Below are 17,711 nucleotides of genomic sequence, written 5' to 3'. Positions count from 1 at the left end.
CCGTCTGTGGTCAGAACTGAAACCAGGGCTGAGCAGAGCGCCGTCCTCTTTCAGACGTTTGATTCTCCAGTACTCTGTGGTCTCCTGTGTCGAGAACAGCTGCAAAGAAGGCCTTGGGCACTGGGCTTCTGGCAACCCCACAGGAAGGCGCGCTGGGCATTCTGTGGGGACCTGCCGTCCAGGAGTAGCCTCTGCCCAGCGCCCACTCACTGCCTGCTCGGGACGCCCTGGGAGCCAGCCAGCCTTGTCTTTCCAGGGCTGTGTGAGTGTCGGTGTGCCGCAGGCCTGTGTCCGTGCTCTGCAGGCGCGTGGCCAGCCTGTCTGCAGCCCGGCGTCCGGGCCCCGCCAGTTTCTTGTCTCAGCTCGGCTGGAGTCAGGCGAGGGGTGTGTGTCGGCCGCACAAGCTCCTGGGGCAGAGCTGCTGCCTGCCCTGTCAGAAGGGCCACGTGGTGCCACCCTGGGCCTCGCTGATGGGTCCTTCCCAAGCCATCTCCTCGGCAGTGGCCTTCATCCCACACGGTGCCCGCAAGGCGCCACTTTGAAAAGGCCATTGAGACACTCTCATTTAAGCGGACTTGGCCAGCCCTCGCCTGTAGAAGGAGCAGCTGTTTCTCCCCCCCCCCCCGCCCCATCCTCATTGGCTGGTCTCCTGGAGGGAAGGAGGGAAGGAGGGAGGGAGGAGCCAGGGAGGCTGTCCGCTGCCCTGGCTCCCACTTTCCCTGCCGGTCCCTGCACTGCCCCAGCATGCTTGGAGATCCCAGCGGTCTCCCCACAGACCGAGCTCTGCCCAGCCAGCCCCCCAAAGCTGGACTCAGCTGCAAAATGGTGCTTCAGGCTGTTGGCAAAGTGCTCAGGTGAACGGGGTGGGGGCCGTGGGGGCGGTCGGGCTTCCCTAGTCCCGGCCGGGCTCAGCCTGGGAAACAGTGGCTGTAATTGCTGGCGGCGTGTAGCCGCGGGGCGGGGTGGGGGAGCCCTGGGATTTGGGCAGGAACTTTGGGGCCAGGTTTTCCCTAAATGCCTGCACGTCCTGTCGCTCGTGGCCAGAGCTTGTGCTCCTGGAGGGTCTGGGGGAGAACGAGGGGCCCACCGGTGATCTGTCTCCCTCCTTGTGGTTAACCGTGTTCGTGACCACGGCAGTCCTGCCTTGCCCTCTCCCAGGCCTGCCAGACCAGCGTGGTGTCTGTCCGGTTGCCCCCAGGTGGGAGGACCGGAAACTATCCCCGAGTAGCCTTGTCTAGAGACTGACAATAGGACACAGCTGTCAGCTCTAGGGGCCGTTTCTGACAGCTTTTTAAATTGCTTTTTCTGACCTGTGGAGGGGTCTGGAGACACTCTTTCCAGTGCCGGTTCTGTGTCTGGGTAGAAGCTGCTTCGGGCGCCGGCAGGGCGAGCGTGGCCTGCTGGCGGGAGGGTGTGGGGGTGGCGGGCAGCAGCAGGCCGGCCTGACCCTCGAAGAGGGGCAGTCCTGTGCTGTGCTGGGGGGCTCGGAGGGGCCACCGGACACCCGTGCTTACAGGAGTCCGGAGCACGGCCAGAGCCCGTGCCGGAATGGGTCACGGTGTAGACTCAGACCCAGCTTCCTGCGGTATAAACCTCTTACGTTGGCCTGAGAACAGCGGGTCATCATTTTTAAAATGGAAAGTGAACATCTCTTTCTTTTCCAGTTCTGTCTTGAATTGTAACCAAGCTAAGCAGGCCTCTTGGTGACTGTCTGAGTGGGGAAGCCAAGCCCAGCTGGTGGTCGGCATGGAGTGACCGAGGCATTCTAGAGCCTGTGTGTGTCTGTGCCCCCGACTGACTGAGGGCACCTTTGGTTTTCACTCTTCTCTTCCGTGGGATCCATCCCCACAGCCGGTCACCTGTGTGCCACATGGGAGGACTCACAGTGACTTCCGAGTAGAAACCAGAGATCCCACTCATTAGCTGACCTGAGCTGTCTTTCCGCAATGTTAGCTTGTGAGCTTTGGAACCGTGGGTGCCGGTGTGGGTGCGTGTCCTGTGCGCGTGTGCACGGTGGGAGAGAGCGAATGCTAAAGCGGGCTCTGCAGAGGACAGAGGCAAGACTGACCCAGCCGAGCATCGGCGTGCCGCTGCAGGAGACGAGAGGCCCAGGCCGCTCTCACTGCGGTGCCGAGAGGACTTCTCGGGGCGGGTGACGCTTCAGCCCGGCGTCAGAGGACGAGCACGTCCTTCGCCGATGGAGAAACGAAAGTAAACTCCGAGCTCTGAGGCTAGTGGCCACACTGTGGCTCTGGCCGGGGGTCAGACGGGGCGTGGCAGCACCTGATGCGTGTGCACGTTGTGTCCACGGTGTCCATGTACCTTTCTCAGTCTGCCTTGCCGTCTTCCGTCTCGATGGGTCTCATTGTGTAGGGACACAACGGCTTATGAAAGCTTGCGTTGTTTGGGGGTGCTGACCGCCGGGCAGTTAAGCCAAGATAAGAAACGACCTGTGTGTCCCTCTCTACAGCACCCGGCTGGCCGTGGCCTATGGGGATTTGCTGGGGGTCCCATGGGGGTGTCTTCCCAGCTTTTGGTTTCCAAGGCTGTACAACAGGAGGGAGTACAGTGACACCCGGGCACTGGGAGTGGCGAGAGTGCGACACAGGCGGGCACCTCCACGTGTCCGAAGTGGTTTTCAGGCCCCGCTCCAGGCCCACCGCGTCGGAAACCTGGGGTCGGGAGTGGTGCCAAGCCCTGGTGTTTTTACTCGGCCCAGGGCTGAGGGTGATGTCTGGTCCTGGTGGGGGCCCTGGGTGTGCCCTGACCGTCTGGGTGACAGGGCTGTCTGACGTCCCTGAAGAGCCTGGACTTCGGGCCCGGCTGCCCCGTGGGAAACAGAGGGGCCTGTGCACAGGACCGCGCGGGAGCTCCTGCTCTACCCAGCCTGCCACCCCAGCCGGCCACGCCGGTCAGGCCCGGGCCAGCACTCCCTCACGTGCTAGTCTGATGTGGGGGGCGGCGGGCTGCGCCCAGGAGCATGGGGACCCTGCTCGTGCTCTCAGTCCTCAGACGCCCGCTCTGGGGACCCCTCCTATCCCAGGCTACCGCTAGCACGGGCCCTGTTGCCGTGGAGCACTTTCTGTGGGGCCTTTGCACACCACGGGCCCACCGTTCCTGCATCTGCGGGTCCCTCGTAATCCTGCTCCCCCACCCCCGGACCTTTGATCTCCGTCCCACGGGGCTGCCTCCAGACGGGGCTGCGCGTCTCACTGCCCGCCTCCTCCCGCACGGCGTCTCCGTGCTTCCCTTGACCTCCCACATCTGCCCTGCCTCCTTCACAGCCAGAACCCCGGCTGTCCTGGGATGCCAGCGTCCGGGGAGCACCGCGGGGGCCAGATTGAGAGACAGAAGGCTGAGCAGGCCTCTGAGGAAAGGCGGCGGGGGGGGGGGGTTCTCTTCTCCTGGTTCGGTGTGGCCCACCCCCCGCTGGGCACAGTTGGCCCTGCTCTGGCCTGGGGACCGCCAGCCCCTTGCCCCGGCACGACCGAGACCTTGAGGAGGCGTCCCGTGTTCCGGACCTGGTAGTTACCAATTGCTCTTGGAGGGTGGGTCCGGGGCACCCCACATCTGCCTGTGGGGGCCGGCTCTCGGTAGGGAGCGTCAGCACAGGGCCCTAGAGTGTTCCCTGGCGCTCCCGGGCAGGTGCGTCTCTCGTGGTGTCTCTGCATCCCTAGGGGAGACCCCTGCTGTGGCTTTCGGGCGGCGTCACTCCTGCACCCTCGTGTCCCCTTGCTCGGCACGGGTGGGTTCTGTGGCGGTGCCGGCTCACAAGGAGCAGCCCGAGGGGCCTTCCCGGTGGGACCGGTGGTGTGTGTGAGGCCCAGCACGTGTGGGGTATGGGGACTGCTGCGGAGGTGGTAAAGGTGTCGGGAGCAGGGGAGGGTGAGGGGTGAGGAGACAGTAGGAGGATGTTCTCCATGGAGCCCGGGCCCCTCCCAGATGGCTGGTCTGGCCTCGGAGCCCACCCGTTAGACCAGAAGCAGCGCACAGGGTTCTGTTGGGAGGTCTCTGTGTGTGCCTGTGGCCATATTCTCCCCACCCCCCGCCCCCCAGGGTGCCAGCAGGCCCTGTGGCAGGCCACAGCCTTGTGTCCACTGTCTGGTCCCTTCGCTGCCACCCTGGGGGTCCCAGTGAGCAGTATGGGGGGAGAGCCAGAGAGGAGGAGCCCGGCCGTGCGGCCCCCAGACAGCCGCCTGGGCCCTGGCTGGACAGAGTCTGCTCCAGAGCTCAGTGCCAGTGGGGTGGGGGACATGGGATCTTGTGTTCTCCCCCCATGTGGCCATAGGGACAGGCATCACATGGCCTGTTGCTGCCGGTGGCAGAGGCACGGGGCTGGGCCAGGGCCACTTCCGGCACTCAGAGGGGCCAAATGGTTTGCCGTGGCCAGGACAGAACTTGGGGTGGGAGGGCCCCGTGTGGCAGGGCTTGCAAGACCGCTCCCACACTGGGGCCCTGGCCTGTACCTTTGCGTCAGTGCCCATCGTTGCTGCCTGCCTGTGGGGCTGAAGGAAAGAAGACCCGTGACCGGGCTGCGCAGAAGTCTGCCCTGGCTGGCCTGGCGGAGGGCTCGTTCCACATTGCACAGAGGTCCAGAGCTCCCAGGCCCTCCCTGGACGATGGGGACAGGGGGGCTTGACGGAAGCAGCTTGGAGAAGTTCAGCTTGGCGGGCCTGGCGTGCACCTGCCTTTTTGCCGCGTTTGTTGCAGAACAGGTGTGGACAGCAGCAGGGGAGAAGGGTGGGGAGGCTGAGGCCTTCTGACCACAGACGTCGCAGCCCACGTCCTTCCAGGGCTCCTAGTCTCCCCTGGAAATGGACTTGCCAGCACAGGGGTGCCACACCCTTCCTAAGGCAGCGTCCCCAAGTGGGCCTCCGTGTGGCCTCAGCGGCATCTTGCCCCGTGCCGGTTCCTGCTGCTGGTCCAGCACCAGCCGCCCGTAGGCTGGTTCTGCCACGCGGTCCTCACGTCACTCGGTGACACGGCTCCTGGACAGCAGGACGAAGAGGAGGTCAGGCAGCCGTCTTCAGCCCGGGCTGCCACGTGCCGCATCCCCACACGTGTGATGGTAGAGTCCTCTAGACCCAGAAGTCGAGGCCTAGCATGTATCGCGAGCTCAGGGGTGGTCCTAGCCAGGTGTGAGTCGGGAGGCAAAGGCAGGGGTGCGCCTAGAGCACAAGTGGGGGGGGGGTCAGGTTGGGCCTGGATGCGGGGGGGGGGGGGTGAGCAGGGCAGAACCGGCACAGGCTGAAGGTTGCATCCCGTGGGCTGGTCCCCCGTGCCTGGGGCTGTGGGCACAGACCCTCTTTCCAGGCCACTTCAGGCTTTCTGACAGGGCGGCATGTGACTCGGTAGCAGAGACCAGGGTCAGGAGAAGGGCAGGGGGCAGGGAGTGAAATGGCCTGCCCAGTGTCCTGGTGGAGCCTCTGAGGGCATGGCAGAGCCCCTGGGCTCCCTGAGCCCTCCCAGGGCCCGGTCGTCCTCTGCACGCTCTGGGGAAGGGTGGGAGCCTTGCTGTCTTGGTCCAGAGGACCACAGGGCCCTGAGAAGCATGTGTCCACACTTGTCCCCAGTGAACAGCCTCCCGCCCCAGCCAGAGGGACCCGTGATGTACTCCCTGCAGGTGTGTGTGTAACAGAGAGAGGAAGAGACAGTCACGCCCTTGCTCCAGCCGCCCATGCGGCATGCGGTCCCTCCCTGTCCCCAGGACACTGTGGCCCTGCATGGCATTGGCCACTCCCTGGTGGTGCACCAGGAGGCTGAGAACACGTCGCCTTTTAAGGAGAAGATTTGCTGAGAAGCTGATGGAAAACATTTCCCTGGCGTTCAGGGAGCATTTTTCCTTGCTGCTTCTCTTAAATAAACCACTAGCAACTTTTCAAAACAGACGAAAAGGACAGGGTCAGGGAGCCGCAGAGACCTTTTGCCCCACTGGAGCAAGGGCGGGGAAGGGACGCACAAGGAGCTGGGTGCCCTGAGTCCTTAGGACGGCCGTGTCCGGCTCGGCCACCAGTGGGCTGCGCCCCAGCTGAGACCCGCGGAGCATTCACATTTGGGCAGCCGGGCCGGAGACGGAGGCCAGGGGTGAGCCGGTTTGCTTCTCCTTGCACGGGCGCTGCAGACCTCAAGGGTGTGAGCGTGTGGGGCCTGGCCAAGTATGGCAGCCCCGAGACCGGGTCCTCAGCCTGCCTGCCCCCAACCCCCCAGCCCAGCCAGCCCCGCGGCCCAGCCAGCACCCCGACCACAGCCCGCCCAGGCGTGTGGGCGGCCTCCGGTGCCGCGGGCTCACGGCCATCCCGACAGTAGTGTGCACGGCTTGGCTGTGGCGCGGGCGTGCTCACTCCTGCCCCTCAGTGCTGCGGAGCACGACGGCTCTGAAGGGTGTGTCTGCTGGACCTCCGAGGCCTCCGTCTGTCTCATCCTGTCCCCGGGGGAAGATGGACACGCTTCCTCGGAGCTTCTGCTCCTGGGGCAGGGATGACACCTTGAGAATTTATAGCCAAAGGTGGCCTTTTCTGGTCAGTAGGATGTCCTGACAGTATTGACTTGCGGTTTGTTTCTGCGAGTCACGCTGGGTCCCCTTGTACCATCGAGGACGGAGTCGTCCCACAGAGAACCAAGAGACCCGTGCTGTTAGGCATTTTCCTTCGGTTTCTCAAACTTCACCCAGGAACCGAATTCTGACCCTTCAACAGTTGGGGGGGAGGGTTGCAGCATTGCTCTGAGCGGCTCCCCAGACAGCAGGAGGCCCCCCTGCTCCTCCGCGTTGGGCGGTTGCTGCCGGGAAGGGCCATGTCCACACACGGCCCTCCACGGGATCCAGTGTTCCGGGCCCGTTTGCCCAGCGTGGGCTCCATTGTGAGGTGCAGTGACTTAGGACCGACCCAGCCTGGGCCATGCTCCCGGCCGTGGGCTCGGGGCCACTGTCTCGGCCGCTCCCCTCTGAGGACACGTTCTGCCCTGTTTGGGCACCGAGGCTGCACACACCACGGCCCTGGCTCTGCCTCTGGGCGGCTGGCACGAGGCTGGTCTAGGGCCCAAGGCTCCCCGCTGGGGAGGCCCTTCACCCCGAGAACTCTGGTTTATGGGGCGTAGGTGCTGATGCTTACAGGATTTGAAGGAAAACAGACATTTCAAAAATATGTATTTAGTCCTATAAAAATAGCTATAACAGGCCCATTCTGTTTCTGTATGACAGTGTATTTTCATGGAAAATAACTATTTTTGTAAGCAGAAAAAACTTTTGGTGCAAAGAGGTCATTTGAGATCTCTGTAATGCCTGGTTCATGCCCACTTCCCTGCCCCTGCCCAGATCCTGCACCGTGTGCTTGGGACAGAGCCCAGGTGAGCAGGACGGGGCTGTGCAGGGGAGCCCCAGGCACGCTGGCACACAGCGAGGGCTCTGTGAGGCCAGGCGGGGGATCGGCTGCGCAGAAGGATGGGGGCCTGGGCCAGGGGAGCTGGTCCCTGTGTCCCACCTGCCAGCCCTGCGGGCCAAGGTGTCTGCAGTGTCACGTGTGGGCGCTGGAGCCTGACTCATGGGGCCACCGGCCCACCCCTTCAGTGGGCCCCCAGCCACCTGCCTGTCACGGCTTCCGTGTGTGGCCCTGTGGCATCAGGCCTCTGGCATGTGTGTCTGCATCCCACTTTCGCCTCGTGGAGGCGGGGGCTCAGCCGGTCGGGCCACGGGCCCCTGACGATGGCAGGAGAGGGCAGAGCAGCTTCCTTCCATTCCCGCTGCCCAGCGGGAGCAGAGTCTCCCGGGCTCTCTCAGAAAGAGCCCCTCATTGTCCCACTGGCGGGGCGGCCCAGCTCATGTCCCGAGACCCAGCGCGTGGCCTCCACGCCTGCCTTTGTCGCGCAGTGACCCCCGCTGCCTTGTGTCCGGCAGGAAGTCGAAAGCGAAGCCCAACGGAAAGAAGCCCGCCGCGGAGGAGAAGAAGATGTACCTGGAGCCGGAGTACACCAGGTCCAGGATCACCGACGTCGGCTTCAAGGAGCTGGTGGTGCTGCCCCGTGAGATCGACCTCAACGAGTGGCTGGCCAGCAACAGTGCGTGGGGCACAGGGTCGGGGAGGGTGGCGCAGCGGCCGCAGGCTGTTACCAGACCGGGGACTCCCTGGAGCCGGTGGCCGGCCCTGCAGTGCGCTTAGGGTCTCCCCAACACCGGGACCCGTGGTGGGTCCCAGCCGGGCCAGGAATGGGCCACCAGTGCCAGGGAGTGTCTGGAGCGGGGGTGTGGCCGCAGGGCTGGCGGTGCCAAGTTCGTGGGAAGGCGGCAGCCTGTGGGAGGGGAGGGTGGACCTCACCTCCAGCCACGGGGCAGGCCTGGGGCTCGGGGCTCACGGCACGGCCGCCTGCCGCAGCCCTCACGGAGGGGACTCCATCCGGATGCCCGCTGGCTCTCTGCCCGGCTCGGTGCTGTGCAGACACATGCCCGGCGCGCATGACAGCGGTCGATGGCCGGCGTCCAGGGCCACTGCTCTGCACTGGGACGTGCGTCTCTGGTCTGTGGTGCGTGCCGGCTTCGCGTGGGCTGCAGGGCCCTGGGACGCAGAAGGGTGCCGCAGTGGTGGTTTCTCACGCCTGGGCCTTCTCTTCTCTTGCAGCTACCACGTTTTTCCACCACGTCAACCTACAGTACAGCACCATCTCAGAGTTCTGCACAGGAGAGGCGTGCCAGACGATGGCCGTGTGCAACACGTGAGTCACTCACGGCACCCCCGCAGGGTCTCCTCGGCAGGGTCCTGGCTGCAGCGGCCCCTCCTGTCCCTGTGGGGAAAGAGCCCAGCCAGGGGAGGCACTCAGTGGTACAGGGTCTGCTGGGGTGCGGGGTGCCAGCCGGCCAGAGGCTGGTGGCCGAGCTCCTTGGGGCCGGGGTATTTCCACAGTACGTGCCTCGGTGGGCTTCCTAAGGCAGCGGCACGTCGGGAAGCTACAGGTGCTTCCCGGCTTCAGCTAGCTGCCCGGCTGCAGGATGGCTTTTCCCGAGAGCTCCAGCTCTGTGTCGAAGGAGTGAGGAGGGGGACAGCGAGGGACTGGGTGGAGAGGCCACTCATTGCTTTCTCCGTTGGCCGGTTTTGTGGGGCTGGGATGCCTTCTCACTGAGTTTTCCATGGGCCCAGATGTGTTTGGTTTTTTCTGGAAGCTTGTGCACACTTGTGTCCTCAGTAGGCAGGAACCCCAGGGGCTTCGAGGCACCCTGGTAGAATGGCGGCAGCTGCTGCTCGGGGTGGGGGTGGGAGAGCCACTGCACGGCATGGGCTTGCCACTGGCCTCTGATAGCAGGAGGGGTACATGGCGGCTGCAGACTGAAGGCCAGGCGCTGGGGCTCAGTCTAGGGATGTGGGGACTGAGGTGACGGCGTGGGAGCCCCTTTCTCACACCTCCTTTTATCGTCAGGGCTGATGCTAGCACGCAGGAGCCGCTAGCCCCTGCTGCGAACACAGACGCTGCCGGCCAGGCTCCCAGGCACAGACCCAGCTCCAGCGCGGGCACGCGGAGGTCTCAGCCCCACTGGGCCCCACTCTTGTGGCCCCAGCAGGTCACAGCTCAGGGCCAGGTCCCGTGGGAGCAAATGTAGACAGCGGCTGGCTCTCCACTCTCACCCAGAAATGGCCACTGATGGGAGCCCAGACGTGACATGTGTCCCCACTGGCCGCAGCCGGGGACGCCCCCAGGAGGGTGGGGCGGGTGAGCTTGGGGGAGGGAAGTGCCCTCAGCAGAGCAGAGGGCCCCGCTGCAGATGCCAGAGGCCAGCGAGGACGGTGTCCTAGGGCTGCCCTGCGTGTGGCACACTCAGAAGGACGCTTGCTGGCTGTGCCCGACCCAGCGGAGTCCGAGGTGGCCCGTGGGGCAGGCAGTGGGGAAGCTGGTCTCCTCTGTTCCCACATGGCCTTCCATATCTCCAGGCTTGAGAAGAGACTCCTTGAAAGTGCGTAGAGCTTGGTGTGAGATGGGGATCCGGGGCGCTTGAGCCCACTTCTCCTTGGCTGCAGCTGCCTTCGCAGGGTCTTCGAGGCTCACAGGGCCTGGCACGCTCTACTGCCTTCCTAGCCGCTGTTTGATGTCAAATTAGGTGAAGAGAAAAAGGCAGGTTTGCCAGAGGTCCCTGAGCTGCGTGCTGCCCCGGGACCCACATGTGCGCCTGGGGCCTGGAGCGGGGCTGAGACCTGTGTCCGCCCTGCTGGGCCCTAGACTTGGAAACCAGAGGGTTGTGTTGGAGGCCCAGAAGGCGACAAGAAAGAGCTACATGGAGAATGTGTTTGAAGAAATAATGGCCGGAAGCTTTCCAAGCTTGGCAGACGCTAACACACAATTCAAGAAGCTGAATGAACTCCAAGCAGGACAGACGGTTGAGTCCATGCACAGGCAGGTCATAACAAACCTGGGCAAAGAGAACGCCTTCCCGGAGCCGAGCCAGCCCTCGAGGACATGGGTGAGTGACTGCTGTGCTCGTTGGAACCCTTGGGCCACAAGGAAGCTCTGCCACATTTCTAACGTGTTGCAAGTAAAGAACAATCAGCCCTAGTCCTCCTTCCAGCAAACATGTCCTTCAGGGGTTTTGCTGAAATACGGACATTTCTCCGGTGGCGGAAGACTTGGAGCGTCCACGGTGGCATACCTGCTCCTGCAGGGGGTCCAAGCGAGGGGACCAGGACGTCCGTGCAGGACGAGCAGCAGGGATGGAAGTAGGGACTGTCCCTTTCGAGTGCTTTGAGCCACACCCATCGGATGGGTCACAGCAGAGGAGATGGTGGCGGGCTGGGCTGGAGTGGCGGGAAGGCAGGTGGGGTGTGCGTTCCGACTCCGGCGAGCGGCCTCTGGCGAGAAGGTGTAGTCGGAGTCGCAGTCACAGTCGGTAAACTGAAAGGGAAGACGAAAACATAACCCAAGAGAGGGCGGGAAAGAGGAGTTACAAGGGACGAGAAGCAAGGGGGCCAAACGGTAAACAAAAGATGGTAAAAAAATTCAAGCACACCAGAAATTTCTGTAAACGTCAGCGGTACGGAGGTGCTGAGTCAAGGCATAGATGGCCGAGTCGGCTGTCGGTCGCAAGGCTGTGCACCCAGGGCCCCTGCTGGGAGCCGGATTCTGCGGACCACACCAGGTTAACACTCGCGACTGGTGACAGAATGGGACAGTTACAGCAGCGTGCCGTCGTCAGTCACACGAGTGCGGTCTCTCTCAAGGTCTCCTGCTGCGCTGTACCCACTTTCTCCTGCTCACTGTGTGCCACTGTGAAACGTGGGCGGGGGTGGCGTGGCAGCGTGGCGCGCCCACAGATCACGCTCGGCCTCCACCACTGCGCCCGGAGGCAGGGCCGGTCTGCTTCTGGACTGTGCCTGTCGCCAGGAACTGGGACCCGGGAAAGTGAAACCGCGGACAGAGGGGCCCCGCTCTGGAGGAGCGAACTTCTGCCCAGAGCCTCTGCACAGCGCTCACAAGTCAGCGAGGATGCAGGACGGAGTCGCACCGTCAGCCGGCTGGGCTGGGCGCGTTTCACCGTCAACCGCCAAGGCCATGTTCTTCTCAAGCTCACGTGGCGTGAGTAGTCAGCAAAGGAGATCGCATCCCGGCTCACAGAACAGCCCTGTGCAAGCTCGAAAGAGTCAGGGTGCTACTGCGTTCCTTACCTGACCGTCGTGGGGGTGAGCTAGAATCAGTCACAGAAATGTGACAGGAAGATCTCCAAATACTTGGGAATGACGCACGGGTCGGAGAGGAGGTCTCAGAGGGATTTAGAAATGTTTTAAACTGAGCACAAATGAGGACGCAGCGCACCCGAATTTGTGAGACACGGCAGAGCTTTGAGGGGAATCTGTAGGGTTACGTGTTCATTACAAGAGAAGGATCCCCAGTCAGGAACCTCAGCTTCCGCATTAAGAAACTAGAAAAAGAACAATAAACCCGAACTGAGCGGAAAAAGGAATAATAGAGTAGGAATCACTGAAATTGATTTCTGAAAACAGGAAAATCCGTGAAACCAGTAGCCAATTTCTTGAAAAGTTCAGGGAAGTTGATAGGTCTTTCGCAAGACGGATGGGTAGAAAAGGAGCAGGGTGTCAGGATGAGAATGAAGGGGCCGTCACTGTAGACTCAGCAGATACTAAGGGGATATTAAGGAAACGTACCAAAAATCCCAGTAAGTTGGGCAGTTTAAATGGACCAATTCCTTGGTAAGAACAAAATAGCAAAATTCACTCAAATGGGCAGTGCTGTCCAGCAAGAAACCAGGAGTAGAAGGCATCCACAGTGGAGAACTAGAAGTGCCCCCGTTACTGTATATGGCATGGTTGTCTGTGTAAAAAACCCCAAGCAGTGCACACTTGGAGCCCCAAACTAAGAGAACTGCACCATTTACAACAGCCCCACAGAGGACGGAATGCTCAGGGATAAACCCTGGCCAGCATGCGTGCACCCGCGCACCGCGAAGGGCGAGGGGCTGGGGAGCGGCCGCGGGGAGGCCCGCATGGCCGGGGGGTGCGTGGCCCTTGAGGGCGCCGAGCATGAGCTCCCTGGGGTCCACCTGCTCATTTCCTGCCTCCTCGGTCCGAATCCCAGCAGAGTGTTCGCAGGCGGGGACCAGTCGACTCGGACAGTGCGTGGACAGGCGCAGCCGCTCCTGTGGCCGCAGCGGTGCTTAGGAGAGAACCGTGAGGCTGCGGGCCTCCTGGCCCCTGGCTACAGTCGCGGGCAAGCCGCGGTCATCGGGGACACGTGGGGAACAGACACACGGAGCAGGGCGCCGTGCAAGCTCCGAAGACAGACCCGCAAGACGGCGGCCGTCTGGTTTGGACGCAGATGCCAAAGAGACCCCGAGCAGGAAGGCTGGTCTGTTAAACCAATACGGTGGAAGACCGGGCCTCTGGACGCCAGGGAAAGAAAAGTGGGTCTTGACCCAAACCGCACACTTTATGCCAAAATTAGCTTCAGATGGATTCTAAACTGTGAAACTAGAAGACTTTTGGAAGAAAAGGAGGAGATCTTCGTGACCTACGGCTGGGTGAGGAGCTCTCGGCCGGGACACAAGGCCCGCCGTCAAGGAGGAAGAAGCAGGAGGCCGGGCGCAGTCCGCGGAACTTCGTCTCTGAGGAGGAAGACAGACCACGGGCCGGTCACACACCTGGGAGGGCACCGGCGCCCAGCGCGGATGAGGAGCCCTCACAGCAGCCGGCGGGCCCGGGCTGGACACACAGGTCAGCAGAGAGGGCCAGGGAGGACGGCGTGCCCCGTGCTGGCGGAGCGATGCGCGAGCCTGGCCGACGGCGGCCGGTGGCCTCTTTGGGGCTCAGCACTGCCGATCTGGAGTGTTCGCCTGAGACAGGCGAAATCTTGTGCTCACACAGAGCCCTGCCCGGGAGCACTTAGAGTCGCCTGAGCCGGGTTTGCCCCGGACTGGCGGTGAGCCCGGCGTCTTCCAGCAGGCGGACGGCTGGGCACACCGGCCCCTCCGCACTGGAGAAGGAAGGGCCCCGGGGCGCACACCGAGACGTGGCTGGAGCCGGAGCCCGGCTCAGGATGTCCCGTGGCGTTCCCCAGGGGCCCTCCCTGCTGTGTCGGGTGGGGTGGGGTACCTGGGCCTGGATGGGTGAAGCTGGAGGACTGCCTGCTGGAGCGCGCCCCGTGTACTGCGCAACCGCAGAGAAACGAAAACGAGAGGAACGTTGACAGCAGGGTGTCTCGTCTTTCAGAGAGGACAGTCCTCGTTGTCCCTCAGGAGCTAGTCTCTCTGGGCTGCACGTGGTGGGGACACGCGTCCCAGTTTCTAGCTGCAGTTGTGTTTTCTGGCCCTCTGGCCCCTGTGGCCTGGTGCGTCGGCACCCACCCTGGGTGCAGGGGGATCGGTGGAGCAGGTGTCTGGCGCCCGCCGCAGACGCGGGCCTCGGGCAGACGCAGGCCTTGGGCAGACGCGGGCCTCGGGCAGACGCGGGCCTCCGGCAGACGCGGGCCTCGGGCAGACGCGGGCCTCCGGCAGACGCGGGCCTCGGGCAGACGCGGGCCTCGGGCAGACGTGGGCCTCAGCCCAGCCCCCAAACAGCGGGCTCCGCCTCTGGCACGGGCACCCCTCGGGATGTCCAGAGAGACACAGAAAGGGGCTTTGTTTTCGTGTCCTCAGGTGATCCGACGCGCCCTGTGCTGATGTCTGGGTGGGCAGGAGGAGGGTCCGGCAGCGCCTCCTTGTGGTGGTGGGGTGGGGGGTGCTGGGGCAGGTGTCCCGGCAGATGGGCGCGCTGCTGGGTTTTTACTTCCTGGGGGCAGGCAGGGAGTCGCGCTTCTCAGGGCTTTGTCTTGACAGCTCCATTGCCCGCTTACATTCCTGGGCCTTGTGTGGCTCCTGGCTCCGGGCTCTTGGGCCGTCCGGCCTCCCTGCAGGTGTGCCGCAGTGCCCAGAAGCAGCCTGAGAGCAGGGACAGCAGGAAGGTCTGCCTTCGGCGAAGTCACGCCCCAGACCTTCTGCCTCCAAGTGGCCGTTGGGCCGCTTATCCCCTTATCCACGAAGGGCTGGCCTCCGCCCTGAGCCTGTCCATTAGTGTGGAGGTGGGCTTTCCTGGTCTTGCGAGCTGGCCCCACACCCCGCCCGGGGCCAGGCAGAGCGCCTGCTCCTGCTAGACGGAGGTGGGCTTGCTGGAGCAGAGGTGGTGGTGGTGGACTGTCCTGAGGGCCTTGGCCAGGGTCAGGCTGACCGTGGGACATGTGAACCCCCGCCGTCCTGAGGACAGGCCCGACAGAGTGGTGGCCGTGGGCCAGCCCTATACCAGACAGGGGTACTTGGTACACTCAAGAAATCAGGCCAGGGTACTCTGAGCCAGCGCGGGGTCCCTGAGCAGGGTGGGATGTGGAGGTTTGGGGGAACCTAGTCCAAGCTGACTCTGAGGCCAAGTAAAGCCAGGTAGGGGAGGGGGCTGTGGGGGCTGCCGGACAGAGCGAGACATCCGTGTGGAGCCTGGTGCCCTAAGGCTGCCTGTTGTCTGGCTGGGGCAGGGGCTGAGAGGGTCGGGGTCTAGGCCTCTCGAACACTCCCAGGTGCAGCCCCACGCCCACATGCACCACATCCCTCAGCCTCCTCCCCGCCCCCCCCCCGGCTCTCCGCCCTCCTGTGGCTCTGGGTCCAGCCCTTGGTGAGCCAGCCTGCAGGAGCAGAGGGTGGGATAGCAGGGGGGTGGCCAGGTGGATGCCCGCCCGGCGCTTGGGTTCATTCTGCTGGAGAGAAATGCGCTGGGCAAGGAGGGTCTTCGGCGCTCACACAGTGAGAGCTCCCGGGTATCTCTGCCCACAAGTGCCCCAGCTGTCTTCCCTGAAGACTGGCCATCGGAGGGCATGGGGTTCCCAAGGGTCGAGGCCCAGCTGACAGGTCAGAGCGGTACCCCCCAAGGAGGAGGGACAGCAGGAAGAGTGCGCCGTCCACGCCTCTCCGCGGCCCACACCCATGCATCCCTCTGAAAGAAGGAAGCGCAGCCACGCGGGAGAGAGAATGGACACGCCTGTCTGTACGGCAGGCTCTGTCCTGGACGCTGCTCTGAGTCGGTGCAGGCAGCCCCTTGTGGGATGCAGCTGGGGGTCTCCAGTGGTGGGGAGCAGTAGGTCTGCCCCTGGGGACTCTGGGAGGGGGAGCCTGGGCACCTGCTACACCTCCACTGCTGGTGGCCGGGGGAGGGCGGGGCCTGGGTGTCTGCAGGGACAGTGTGACCGATCCCCTCTGCCCCACAGACAGTACTACTGGTACGATGAGCGGGGGAAGAAGATCAAGTGCACCGCTCCCCAGTACGTCGATTTTGTCATGAGCTCCGTGCAGAAGCTGGTGACGGACGAGGATGTGTTCCCCACGAAATACGGTACGTCTCTGCCCGGCTGCACTCCTCCCTGCTGGGCGGCTGTGGCTGCCGACGCGACAGGGCTGGACCTACGGGACGGGGGCGGCTGCGTGACCTTGGCTCTGAAGCCAGGCAGGTGGGCTCTGGCAGGGGTTAGCCCAGGCTGGGTCAAGACCCCACCCACGCCAGGCTCTGGAACCTGTGGCCTCTGCCTCCAGCTCTGCCCCCTGTACGGTGGGGCCGGTGCAGTCCACCTCACCAGGGGTCTGACAGGCGGCAAGTAGTAGCCGCCTCACGTCCCGACCTGGGCAGGTCCTGCCCGGGGCTCCAGGCCAGTACGGAGCTAACGGATGGTGCTTGGCCGGCAGGAGTCACCCGTGCACCTTGGTTCCGTCCTCGTCTGTGGCCAGGCCATGTAGAGGCCTAAGAGCATCTGTCGGGGAAGCACATGTGACCCTGGGGCCGAGTCTGAGCTTCGGATGGCCCATGACAGGGTCACAGGCCCCTTGACTCAGAGGCAGCTCTCGGGGCCAGGCCCCGGGGGCCAGGTCACTCTGGGCGTGCCAGCGGGCTGCTGGGTAGGGAGGGCGTGGCCGCAGGAACCCTCCCGGCCGGTCCTGCCGGCTGTCCCCTTCCTCCTGGCGGGAGCCGGCCCCGAGAGGCGTGGGTGGACGGAGCGGAGGGCGGGCTGACTCTGCGGCCTCTCTCCCCAGGCAGAGAATTCCCCAGCTCGTTCGAGGCTCTGGTGAAGAAGATCTGCAAGTACCTGTTCCACGTGCTGGCGCACATCTACTGGTCCCACTTCAAGGAGACACTGGCCCTCGAGCTGCACGGACACTTGAACACGCTCTACGCCCACTTCATCCTCTTCGCCAGGGAGTTCAACTTGCTCGACCCCAAAGAGACCGCCGTCATGGACGACCTCACGGAGGTGCTGTGCAGCGGCGGGGGCCGCGGCGGGGGCGGGGGCGCCGGGGCCAGCGGCGGGGGCACGGGGGCACAGAACCACGGGAAGGAGAGGTGAGCCCCCGGCCGGACAGGCGCGCACGTGTGCGGAGAGATGGTGGTGCGTGTGCCTGCGTGTGTGCACACGCACTAGGCACGCTCGGCGGGAGGCCTGAGAGGTCGTCGCTGCCCCCCCCACCCGGCCTGGGCGCGCCGAGAGCGGGCTCCCCAGACACTGGCAGGCCGCACGTCGGACTGGCTCCCCGCCGGGGTTTTCCTGTTGGATAGATGAGTGCCGCTTGTCAAGGAGGACCTTTGGATTTCATTCATTCGCTCAACAAACATTTATGGGACTGCTGGTCTGAGTTTCCTTCTCCTGTGGGGCTTTCCTTTCCTTGGTCTTCCGTGTGGCCCCCGCCCTGCCTCCCCGCCCCGGGGACTCTGCTGTTTTGAGAGAAATATGCCAGTGAGAGCTGGGGCCCCTTCCCAGAAGGGACTTGGGCTCCGTTTGGTTTGTTTCCAGGGTGGGGCTCTTTCGGAGATTCCTCCCCAGTCCCCCTCAGACCTCCCTTTCCTGGCCTTGCTTGGATCTCGGCTGTCGGCGGCTCTGCGCGGGTGGAGGGGGTGGCCAGGGGGGCCCCTAGGGGCCCTGACCCTGTGGCTGTGTTCCCCGCCCTCCTGTCCCGCCGCTCACGAGGGCCCCTGGACTAGCTGGGCCTAGGACCGAGGTGCCTGGGCGGGCGGCCTGTGTGGAGACGCAGCTGTTGGTGGGAGGCTGGGTGTCCCTGCTCGGCGCACCTGTCCGGTCGTAATAAAAAGAATTCTCTCAGGTCAGCGCCTGTGTGTATGCTCAGCGTCTCGGTGATCCGTGCTGAGGGTGCCAGGGCTGGTGCGAGACTGAGGGTGGCCTGGCCAAACAGCTGGGACCGTGGCCTGCCTCCTGGCCACCCT

General features: G+C 63.9%; 1 protein-coding gene across 6 annotated transcripts in view; it reads left to right on the top strand.

Moving 5' to 3' along the window:
- The window catches only part of MOB2 (MOB kinase activator 2), a 73,489-nt gene extending 55,902 nt beyond the window's left edge, over positions 1-17,587 (top strand). For all 6 annotated transcript variants that reach the window (XM_080817583.1, XM_080817582.1, XM_080817584.1 and 3 more), the window contains exons 2-5: positions 7,892-8,052; positions 8,610-8,703; positions 15,712-15,836; positions 16,529-17,587. In XM_080817583.1, the coding sequence (XP_080673709.1) occupies positions 7,892-8,052; positions 8,610-8,703; positions 15,712-15,836; positions 16,529-16,839 (691 nt within the window). In that variant the 3' untranslated portion in view covers positions 16,840-17,587. The remainder of the gene's footprint in view (positions 1-7,891; positions 8,053-8,609; positions 8,704-15,711; positions 15,837-16,528) is intronic.
- Positions 17,588-17,711: the final 124 nt, after the last annotated feature.

Source organism: Martes martes, assembly GCF_963455335.1.
Source record: "Martes martes genome assembly, chromosome: 10".
NCBI classification, from domain to species: domain Eukaryota; kingdom Metazoa; phylum Chordata; class Mammalia; order Carnivora; family Mustelidae; genus Martes; species Martes martes.
Note: the sequence above shows the minus strand (reverse complement) of the source record. Positions and strands in the feature narration are given on the sequence as shown.